At 31.3% G+C, this 12,745-nt stretch overlaps 1 protein-coding gene across 1 annotated transcript in view; it reads left to right on the forward strand.

The window, feature by feature from the left end:
• The first annotated feature begins 744 nt into the window (after positions 1-744).
• LOC139517081 (tectonin beta-propeller repeat-containing protein 2-like) overlaps positions 745-12,745 on the forward strand; it is a 40,764-nt gene continuing 28,763 nt past the window's right edge. Inside the window, exons 1-7 of the mRNA XM_071307748.1 lie at positions 745-871; positions 4,675-4,940; positions 5,721-5,849; positions 7,779-7,910; positions 9,656-9,819; positions 10,872-11,305; positions 11,856-12,461. Of these exons, the coding sequence (XP_071163849.1) occupies positions 4,695-4,940; positions 5,721-5,849; positions 7,779-7,910; positions 9,656-9,819; positions 10,872-11,305; positions 11,856-12,461 (1,711 nt within the window). The 5' untranslated portion in view covers positions 745-871; positions 4,675-4,694. The remainder of the gene's footprint in view (positions 872-4,674; positions 4,941-5,720; positions 5,850-7,778; positions 7,911-9,655; positions 9,820-10,871; positions 11,306-11,855; positions 12,462-12,745) is intronic.

Here is a 12,745-nt window from a genome sequence, read left to right on the forward strand (position 1 = left end):
GGTTATGGTGAAAAAAAATAATTTGTTTTGGACCCTCAGTAAAAAAAATTGTTTGTTTCACCCTCAACTGCCACTATATGTAATGCTAAAATTGAAAGAAAAAAATTGTCTTCGGTTTGTCGCTAAAAAAATAGATTGTTCTTCGCCGAAGGCGAAAAAAAAAGTTTGCACAGAAAAAAAAAACCATAGCCCCCCCCCCCCCCCCCCCCCCCGAAAATCAAATGGTTGCTGCCTAATACCTCATGTTTGTGTTTTCAAAGTGAAAATACACATACCGGGTGCACTTGAGTCAATTTCAACATAGTATTCATTGAATAATAATAGGTCTACTTTGCTACTATTTTGTTGAGTGTATTTTCTGTGGTATATTATTTTATTTTATTATTTTTATAACACTTGTTACATATCTTTTATTGTGTGTGTATTGCATATGTTATTGTTTATAATAATATTGTCTGTATGATATGCCCTCCTGGGGCACTAATTTGGTAAATAAAAATATTCTATTCTATTCTTATACGGTACAAATAAGTGATTACTAGTGATATATATTAAAACATCTGAGATTTATGATAATAAGGGGGAGGGACTATGGATAACAGGATCCTGTTCTCAAGCACCTATGGTTTTGTTTATACCTCCCCAAAATTGAAATTGCTTTCGTTTAAGTACGTTGCAGTATCTTTTTTAATTGATGGTTTTTAGCAACAATAATCTGCCTTTGTATTCTCAACAGAGAACATTCTGGCGAGAACAGTAAACATTACGAACCGGAACTTGCGGAAATACACTCAGAAAACGAAACAAGTCAAAATATTGTTACAGCTGATCACGGGACCTCCAGATAAAAAAAACCACTCTTAGTCTAAGTGTAAATTAATTTACCTAATCTTATTTAATTAGATATGTATTAAAATCTCTTTAAAAAGCTTAAACGTCACCAAGCTACTCAGTACGTACAAAGCCTAAAAAACGAACTCGTCTATGGCTGATACGAATTTAACTTTAAGGCACTTGTAAAGGCTGTCTCTCTCATTCTTCCATATAAAAAGTCTGTGGGAAGAAGAGGGAGCTAACCTTTATCATCGAATGAAACACGTGCCTGTGCTAATATGTTTACCTGCCAACAGGACAATCCAACAAACAGATATGCATATAGACTCCCGACCAGTGCTCGGTAGACCAGTGCTCAGTAACACGCTACAGAAATGATTTTTTTAATGAAAATAAAAACACTTTTGAATTAAAATATTTTTTGTTTTTATCCCTTAAAAGGGGCTTTACAGGAAATGTACATTTCACATGATCTTAACTTAACTGGAAATTAATAGCAGACGATTAATCGGCAGTGGTGAATTGAAGTTGAAAATATCGCTCTTGGAATCCGGTTTAAAAAAACCTTAAGTAAATATTTAGTAGTTTGAAATAACATGAATCGATTATAAATTCATTTACAATTCAAATGATGTGATTCCTACAGTAATATTCAATCCAGGGCGTTTGTATCATCATGTTTTGTCCCCCTAGAGCCCCTTCATATTTTCTCTTGACCACCGTCATTTTTAGGTAAACAATATATTTTGGGTAAACTGGCTTGTCCCTTCAAGTATTTTCCGGTTTGGGTGTTTCATATGTCACTGATGAGCCGTGGTACTATGTTTGTGTGCAGTGTGAGGAATAATGAAATATGAACATGTTTTTAGGGAAAAAATAATTTTCCAAACAATACACATTTAGATCAAATTTAGAATCTCTGAATTTCTGTGAATACATGTATTTTACCATTTCTGTAAAATTTAAATGCCAATTATCAGTAAAATGTTCATTTTATCAAATAGACATCATAGTTCTTATTTTATTTTTATTCTGAAGCTTTTATAACATTATCGAGAACTGGTCAAGTTGTATTCAAATTTTGAATATTTTCATCATGTGAATCAAGGATGCCCCAAGGTGACGTCAAAACAGGAATTAAAAACAACCAATCAGGTCCTTTTATTTCAAATAAGGTCAACTTTGATCAAACAAAAGGTCATGAATTAGTTTGCACGATTGTGTCGGTAAACAGTAAAAACCAGTGTTAAATTATCTAGCACTGGTCAGGAGAGTCTATATGAAATACTTGCCACTGAACTAAGCAAGTAAAAATCAGTTTACATAAACAAGACCATTCATTGTAACCTAATTAAAGTAATAAAGATGGCTTGAAAGGCTGTTTAAATTTTTGGTCGTTATGCTGTCCTATGAAGATGTCAGTCTCAGAGCCAAAAAAAAATTAAACAGCCTTTCAAAATTAGTCATAATTATTTAGATTGGACTAGTAAAATAATATACTTTATAGGTATTGTTAAATGTGATGACTTGGATGGCTATTTCAATCAGAATTAGAACTAGAATTGCCATTTCAAGCAATTGCGGATGTCACCCAGTTCCCCCAATTGCCACTAAGCGTCAGCCATTTCAAAATTGTTTAACAGTGAATGCACATATATGCATTGCAATACATCTTTCTGTAAATTTTCAGCACATTCTGAGCATTGAAAATTTTTCACATTTCTACTGTTTCCATGGCAACGACAGCCATTTTGAAAATTTTAAAGTCAAAAGTCTCATCTTTGCTTGCCAGTTAACAATAATATCAAGTTTCATTAAGTTGAAAGCATTTTGAGAATTTTTTACTTTTTTGCAGTTTCCATGGCAATGGTAGCCATTTTGGAAATTCAAAAGTAAAAAGTCTAATCCAGACTTGCCAGTCAACAATCATATTAAGTTTCATCAATTTTGGAGCATTCTGTAATTTTTGAAATATTTGATCCTGTAAATGCTGTATCCATGGTTACATCTTAGTTCCAATGATTGTCAAAATCATTTTAAACCTGTATATTGTGGGCAACTATATTGTATAAAAATTTGATGATTTTGTGTTCAAGCATACCAAAATTATTCACCAAACCCTAAAGTTTTTAGAGTATTTTGACCTTTTTGCATTGTTTCCATGGTAACAGCAGACATTTTGGAAATTCCAACGCCAAATTCCACATCTACCAATGTTGCTCATCGTTACTATGAAGTTTCAAAAAATTTGAAGCATTTTGATATTTTTGAAATTTTTGGTGTAGTTTCCATGGCAACATAGTAGTTCCAATGATGGTCAAAATCATCCAAAACCAGTACATGGCTGGCACCTACATTGTATTAAAATATAATGATTCTGAGTTAAAGCATCTCCAAATTATTCACCAAAACCGAAAACTGGAATTTTTCACAATTGTTCCGTTTCCATGGTAACGGCAGCCATTTTTTTTTTATAGTATTAAGACCTACTGCAACCCAAAATTTGGTGTTCCTCATTATCATGATTATAGTTAACTATCAAGATTGGTTCCATTGTCTCAAAAAAAGCTGCCAGACAAAAAAGTTGGAAGAATAATAATAATAAAAGCAATATGACACAATAACAAAGAAACAGAGGAAAAGCAATATGTCACCCGACATTGTGGATAGGGTGACATAAATAATCTTAGAAGGAGTAGAGATTATCCGAGACTTGTGCAGTGTGATATGAGAAATATCTATTCATGCAAGAAACAGATAACAGGCCACAACCATAAGGGAAAAGCCATTATTACAACATTTATGATTTAATGAATCTTGTCTAAATTTCAAAATTGTAATAATATCTAATCCTTTCATCATTACTTTAATCATATTATTAAATGAATAGGGAGATATATAATCTGGATACATAACTATAGTTTCAATGTTGCTTTGATGTCATAAATACACAACGTGAAGTAAATTACCTAAATGACCATTTACACAAAGTATTGATAAGAACCACAGCAAAAAAATGTATTTTATCTACATGATTGATGTCTGACAAAATGTCTGAGTTAAAGTTCTTAATCAAAGATTCTTTTTGGCCTCTTAATCTAAAGACAATATTTTATCAAGATTTCAAAAGTAGACTGTTTTGGCATTTTGTATTATATATTAAACTTGATGTTTGAAGCCTTAAAGCAAATAAGACAAAATTTCAATAATACTGTCTTTTTACATCTGATTTTTTTTTAAAATTTATCATTATTTTTGATTTTCTAATCATTTGCTAATTGAAGAGATCAATAAAGTATTCTTGTTAAATACAATTTGTACTTTCTCCTTTGTATACTTTAAGTGATTGTTTACTTGACATTTCATATATAAAAAAGAATAGAACATATGTTTACAAGTTTATATGTCATGTATGTAAAACAAAAGCTTGGATATCAATAATGAGTAATATGCATTGTAAGTTGTAAGCATTTATATTCATTTTGAACTTACAAGAAGATGCCAGTGAAATCTTGGTAAAATTGAGAAAAAAAGATTGTTTTTAATCCATACAAATTTTAGGAAGTACAAAATACTACACTAATATATGTCATACATCATGTGCATTGTATCACAAACATTTCCAACTTTGTATGGTTTCAGAGGAGTTGTGGCTCAATGAAATCTGTCTCCTCCTTTAGTAGTCATAGTAGTATAGATTTTCCATAGCAAAAACAATGAAAGAGAGGGATGAGTGAGAATGGTGAAAATATAAAAATGATTACTTTCAACTTTTCTTGTGGCTTACGTGAATATGTGTGACTCATACTCATTTTGATGAATCTATTTTGTATTTTTCAGATGATTTAAGATTATGGAAGATGGCAGCTGTTGGTAAAAAGACAGAGGATGAAATTCCAGAAATTAGAATTCCAAAAGAACATGCTTTCCTTGATTACCTACTATCACAAATACCTAAAAAGGCCCAAAAGGGGATGCTTATTCAGTGTGATTTACATATTATTTCCTTAGATGCTAATGAGTTTTTTATTGCTCTTGGTTCCAATGTGGGAGTTGCGTTTTTGTATAACCGAAAGACCAAAGAAATAGAAAGACTTAGGACCCATGTAGGTATTTATTAACATTGATTCTGAGGTATTAAAAGTACAATACATACCGGTATACTCAGTGTTTTATATATTATTATGTGATGGCCATTATTACTTGTGGATAAAGTTTTCCCCTTTGATTGTTTTTTTGCTTGCAGAGGTGCAGGTGGGCATAAAGTATATTATTGATGTACATGTATATCCCATATTTATTCTAGTAAATGTTAACCAGCTGCCAATATTTAAAATCTTAAGTAAAAAAAAAAATGTTTTGCAAGAACAGCTAGGACTCATCTTTATACAATGTTTAACAGACCATGCTTTTATATATTGCTCTTCTTACTATATATATTTTGGTCCATATATTTTAAGGTCTTCAAATGTGTAAAACTCAAAAATTTAATGCAACAAGTTGAACTTTTGAATTATTTATATTACATCATGGTTTTAGTAAATGAAAAATATGATAAAAGTTAATTGCTCATGTTTGTGGAAGTACAAATGAATCATAAAGAATATAAATACTGGTAATCCACACAACTCTTCCTTGTTACTAATGTCTATTATGATTTTATCACTACTTTGAAGATATTTTACTAAGAAGATAAGTATGTAAGAGGGAAACTGAATCTTATAACTTAGATTTTTGATACATGTATTTTAAAACTTTTGTTTAAACTTTTTCATACTTACGGTAATAGCTTTTGCTTACTTATCAAACACACACTTTTCAATCTCAAATTCACATATTACACATACTGCTGATAATTTTATATGGCATTATTTATTTATTCACAGTCCCACAATGATGTGATAACATGTGTTGCGATACATTCCGGACTTGAACACCAAGTGGCAGTAGCTACACAGAAAGGTTTGATCTATCTATTCCAGCTTCCCTCTGTGATGCCATCTCAAAGTAAACAGGTACATTGATAATCAATCAGATATATTGAAGTGCAACATTATTTGATTAAACGTCATTGATTCATTGTCCTTTCCTGTATATTTTATAATTATAAAGAACAATGGATGAACACATTAGGTATTAAATCACAGAAGTTAAAAGTAAGCATCATCAATGATTCAGTGTAGATGAAACAGAGAAATGAAGAAATAAATCAAGATTGAAACAAGACAATAGGAATGAATTGAAAACTGCTTATTTGCACCAATACAAATAACCAAGGATTTGTATAGTAAGACAAATCCTTGAAATAACCAAAACCCAAATTAAATACTCTATTCAATTGACAAAAATGATGGCAACATACCGGTACTACATTTTACAAAAAAAAATACTAAAACACACATTGCATTGTTACTTTAATTACACCTTATGTAAGAATCCTGGATTTTGATTGGTCGATAGCCAGTGTATTTTTCACCAATTAACTGATATCAAATGAATATCGTTCATTTTTTAACGCCGCCGGGGTATTTGCCAAAAGGATATGCCTTTTTTACCCTCTCTGCCGTGGTATTTGCCAAAAAATACTCTATCCTACTGGACACTTATAACATCACAATCATCAACTTGAGGGTTTTTTGCGAAAAATACCAGTCTTGAGAATGAATTTCCCTCGCCTTACGGCTCGCGAAATTTAACATTCTCTTGACTGGTATTTTTCGCAAATATCCCTCCTTAACACGATATCTGTTTAAAAATATCAGAAAAATGTAGAAATATATGTATTCTAAGTTTTCACAACTCATACCCGTAGCCAGGGGGGTTCGGGGGGTTCGGACAAACCCCCCCTTGTAACCAAATAAGCACTGTTAAAGTCAACGTTCTGTTCAAATTGTGACTGTTAAAGTCGAGTTCATGAGTCCAAATAAACCCCCCTTGGAAATTCCTGGCTACGGGCCTGCAACTCATAATGTTTTTATCATACTGTATTTGTGTTTTTATCTTGGCATCCAATGAACATATTTTACTCTGAGCCAGGTTAAACCGGCTTACATATTATACTCCGAGCCAGGTTTATCAGGCTTACATTCACTTATAAGATTAGAATATATTTTACTCCGAGCCAGGTTAAACAGGCTTACATTCACTAATAAGATTAGAACATATTTTACTCTGAGCCAGGTTAAACAGGCTTACATTCACTAATAAGATTAGAACATATTTTACTCCGAGCCAGATTAAACAGGCTTAAATTCACTAATGAGATTACTCCGAGCCAGGTTAAACAGGCTTACATTCACTAATGAGATTACTCCGAGCCAGGTTAAACAGGCTTACATTCACTAATAAGATTACACTTTTCTTTTTCTTCTTATATCCCATGTTTCTATTATTTTTAGATAAATAACTTTGTATCTAAAATAAACACTCAAAAACATTCTTTTGAGCTAGTTTTGTTTTGGAAAACAATATTTTACCTGATAATATGAATTCTGTTATACACTATTTAAATAACTGTGGAGCAGTTATGATTTCAAAATTAATATAATGATGATAGAATTAGAATGAAAGTGACTTATTTAAATCTGCTACATGTTGTTGCGAACCATGTTTGGGTTGTCTTCAGTTATATCTTAAGTTTTTTTTTTGTCCTTTAGAGAATTTGATGATGAAGGCGAATATTGGTCCAGAGATTGAAATATTGAATACAACTAATGAAAAGTTGTGTATTTTTATCTGTGTTGCCAATGGTGAAAGCATGACTAGCACTGCTCTACTCAATCCATCAATATATGTCTATCTATTTTTCTAAAAGACCTAGAGTAGACATTTTTTGACAAAGTTTTCTTGGCTTTTATGAAAGTGAATGATTTTGTATTTGGTTTGCAACTTGATAAGGTTGAGTGGTAAGTAAATTTTACACCTTTATTGTATTTTATTTTCAGCTTCAACAATTTATAGTAAAAGACATACATAAAGGTGAAGTAACAAGTCTATGTTGGAGTATGAATGGTATGAAACTATTTGGTGGTGATAAGAAAGGTCTTGTATCCTGTACAGAGGTGGATTTTTATGCTGTAAGGTTGTTTTCTTCACTTTTTTGCTGAGCGGAACCCAACGGGCCCCATGTGAGGTTTTACCATCACTTGTCGTCGTTGTCATACACTATTTCAAAAATCTTCTCCTCTGAAACTACTGAGCCAAATACCTTCAAACTCTTAACTAAAAACTGGCTAAAATGGAACATATGGGTAAAATGCATTTATTTGCATTTGAAGTATATGACAGATACAAAAATTATTTAAATGGCATTTTTAAGCCACTCATTAATATATATTGGGAAAAAAAAGTAATTATTGATGAAAATCGAAGCAAAAATTAACAGCTGAGCGATTCAGGCTCTTGAGAGCTTTTTGTTTCTTTTAGATGCAAAAATGTATAGTGAGGTTTACATGCCATTTCAATTTCTAATTTTACAATTAGTTTAAGATTGTTTTTTTAAGCATTTTTTTGCAAAATCAAATTGCCCTACAATCAAGAATACTTGTAAAAAGATATTTTGATAAAGATGTGTTACTGGTCAAATATAGGCGTTGGCATGTTTTTTTTGGGTCAAATTTTAACATACAACATTTTCTCTGTATGAAGCACTTTTCTGGATTTAGTTTTCAACAGGAAAGCTTTGAGCCTATTGATTGAAGACAAAGATATTTATAGATATGGAGGTACATTACCAACTAGATATACGAGGAATTTCCAAAACCGTCATATGTTTAAAATCTCTTAGTGGGATTTTCCTGCCTTTTTTTCAGCTTAGAATTTAAAATGAATGTGATGAATCATGGCTATTGCTTCTGAAAGATACCATAAAATATCACTTTCTGATAAATGATAAGGTGAATAAAACAGTGTTAATGGTAGCTTGTAAAACTATCCAGATTTACCAGAAGTACTTTGTTTCTTAGTTCTAAACTGAACTTATTTCACACATCGATACATATGCTCAATTCAAACTGAGTTGTTATGCAAAGCAAAGTTATTTTACCCCTGCTCTGTTTGTTTGTCTTTTCTTTGAAAATTTTGAAACACTTTTATCAGGAACAACAGATGAGCTACATGAAATTTAGTATCAAGCTTAAAGAGAGCATAAATAAATATATGATCAGTTTTCATATTTATTCTTCATCATTTTTCCTTTATTTCAATTACTTTATTTATTAAGCTTTATGTGAGCATGATATATATACAATATTTGTATGTTGTCTGAAAATATAAAAGTTATTTGTGTGAGCTTTAGAAACAGGATGAAAAGTGAAGCTATGCTGAAATTTTCTCCTGTTTGTAGCGAGGACAAATAAATTATATTTGCCAATATATATTAATGATTGGCTTTATATTTTCCGACAATATACATATACATTGTATTGTGTTTATTCTGAAATTACTCCCAACACTTGAAAATTTAGTTATTAAATTCTAAATTATTGTCTCTAATTTCTCAAAGAAATCGACAAAGTTATAAACACGGACCTGGAGGACCCCAAAATGAACTGGTTAGGAAACAGAAATATTCATATAACCGCTTGCTCTACGTGGAAGTGGGGTAACAGGAGACTTTTATTTGCAAAAATTATTTGTATACCTTTTATTTGCAAAAAATTATTTGTATACCTTTTATAAAGTAGGCTAATTGCAGGATAAACCATGCGATGTATTTTTACATCCATTGCTTATCAACTTCTTATCAACTTCCTAATAATTTAAATCTTCTAGCATGGTAACATAAGTGATTACAGCTTGTTGTTTTTTTTTTGTATTTCAGGGATTATGTGAGACCAACATTTGTTTGATTGAGAATAACAGTGAGATTGTACAACTGAATCATGCACATAAAACTTTATTGATCTCTACAAACCAGAGATCTATGTTATATCGAACAGATACCAAAGTCTCTCTAGTCCAGGTGGGACAGAAAGACAGAAAAATGTAAGTGATTCAAGCAAAACACTTTGTTTGAATCTTGGTTTACTGGATTTTTGTCTTACTAGCATAAACTTTACAATGTAGGTGTTACCTAAAAGTTATTAACATTTAGAAAGCATTAGATGTACAAATTTTGTCATTCAGAGGTAAGGTCCAAAATTTAACATGTTTAAATTTATACTTTAGCATTGAACACTATTAAAACTTGAGGCAGGAAAACAAACATAAGGTTGAAAATGATACAACTTCTGTTTGATAAGAATCAAGATTTTGTGTTATTCATCATTTTACTAAATCAGTTATCGTTTCATTTAAAAATAATAGATGTGGTATGATTTCTTATGAGACAACTATCCACCAGAGACCAAAGGAGGTTCTGTAGAAATTATTTAAACATAATTTTCAAACTAATACCGCAATGTTTTATTAAGTAACAAAGAATTTATATTTAATTATGCAAAGGGGTAGATCTGTTAAGGGCTGATTTTGGCCTCAAATTGCAGGTTCATATGATGAAAGATTTTGGATACTTTTTAAACACTTGAGTGTCTACTTCAGTCGATTCAATTAGTTTATGTGAAAGATTTTAACTGATTTAGTCATAAAAGACGCTCAAATTCAAGCTTAAATATGAAAATATGCCATAATATGTCACTTTTTCGGATGGTTTTTGTCAAAAATGAAAGTGGCTGCATCTGTGTTCACTCTCAATTATTATATATGTCATTATGTAGGTTATGTACTATCATCAAAAACAACTTATATTTTAATATTAAGAATGAACACAAATGAAGATTTCAGCAATTTAAAATGACTTAAAGATGCTAGTACCTGATATATGTGCAATATACTGTTAAAAACAGTCCATATTTATGTAGCTGAGGTATTATACTTTCCAATAAATAGCTAAAAATTTACATTTTAACAGTTTTGAAATACTGCTTTATTTTGGGGCCAAGAAGGGCTTTTACTGGGCCTACTCCTTTGAGAAATTTTGAATTAACTTTGATTTGAAGTTCAATTTGCCGTACAATCTATGGTACATCTTCTTGTAGATTTGGAAAGTTTGGTGCAGTTTTTATACCAGGACTTTGTAAACCAGAAGATGCTGAATTATATGCTTGTCGACCAGGTCTACGAATCTGGAAATCCAAAATGGATGGTTCTGTCATTAGCACATATCTGTTCAAAGAACTTTTAAATAACCCTCATCCAACATTAGAACTGTTACCTTTCAATAGAAAAACTAGAATGTTTCTGCCAGAAGCTCAGTTTGGGCCCTTGTATTTGTATAAAGATAAATACATTGTGACATGGTCAGATTCTAGTGTTTTTATTTTGAATATGGACAATACATCTGTGATAGGAGGAACGTTTCATGTTGGGACAATTCAAAACATTGCTGTTACAAATGATGAAATATTTATCTTACGTAAAGATACAGATAGAAATGTGATAAGAATAGCTGAACGTCCTGAGACTTTGGCAGGTATGTGACTAAACCTGGAATCTTTTTCTGATGCCTACATGTATATAACTTTACTAAGCTGTTTGAAGCTATTTGATTAGTTTGACACAAAATCATTGAATATAACATACCTCCAAGGAACATAATTAACATGAACATTGCACTATTAATGCTGTTAATTGTGCTGATTTTGCCAAGTAACATTTTTAACATTTGGCAAATTCTTTCACTCATGTAAAAATTGATTTTTGTATATGTAATGAATTTGCATTTTTGTCTATTGTTAAAGATAGGGATATGAGTAACCAAGGGGTTCATTTAAAGCTCGGAAACTGGGAGTGATCTCATGTGCTCCAAAAGAGTAAGCATATCCTGCCTCACTACTGGCACCCATTATGCTGCTTGTTGCAAGTAAAAATTTGGTCATAAGTCTCATTAGATGATTTTACAATTGAGGAAAAGGATAATTGCAATAATAAATGCACAGACAAATTTCTGTAATGACAGTTCATTTTTTGTTGAAAACTTTTCATTTCTGATTTTCCAATAATTTCTTTTGATATGTTTTTAGGTAATACATATCAGAGGTTAGTGAAGGATAAAAATCTGCCAGATTTTATGTCTGAAACTCCTGTAAAACATGAAAAAGCAGAAAATACTCAAACAACACCGTCACCACTTAGGTTTATAAAAGAAAATGTGATAGACAAAATAAAAAATTTAGATGTAATCTCAGATATGTCAGATGGTACCAGTTCTGTGTCAAATTTAGCTGACTCAGTGGATAAATATATTGAACAGAAAGAGTTACCTCCCATTGTGAAACTTGAAAATCCTGATCTTTTGACAATTGAAATTTTTCCTGGAATTCCTACCACATCAGAGTCTACTGACCAAAATGTTACTTCACCTATAAGACGAGATAGATTTAATCCATTTTCAACAGATGATTCACATGAATTTGAAGACGATACTGAGCTAGACACTTCTAATCTACCATTGTGCAATAAACCAAAGCCAGTTATTCTTAAATCTAGTCATGAAACCAAAGCAGAGCAACAGGATTCTAAAGAATCTTCTGGATCACATGACAGAATTAGGTCTATACCTATCAATACTCCCACAGATGACATTGCTATCAGTGTGAAAACAAAGAAAAAGAAAAAGAAGAAAATTGGTAATCCTTTTATTGAAGAATAACATAACAGATATAAACAAATTGTATTTATAAATATTTGCTATGACGGTATGTCATTCACTCATAGGTTGCATGAAATTAGCTTAAAATAATAATGATAAATTACACAATACAAGTATTAATAAAATGAAAAAATTGAATCAATTTACATTACTCTTCCAGCATGTTAGGATGCATCTTGGCATAGGCTTCACTGATTCATAGTGAGTTTAACTTTATAATTCTTTTCTCAAATACTTACTTCATGATCACATTTGGGTCCT

The sequence above is a fragment of the Mytilus edulis genome, chromosome 3, assembly GCF_963676685.1.
Source record: "Mytilus edulis chromosome 3, xbMytEdul2.2, whole genome shotgun sequence".
In the NCBI taxonomy this organism is placed as follows: Eukaryota; Metazoa; Mollusca; class Bivalvia; order Mytilida; family Mytilidae; genus Mytilus; species Mytilus edulis.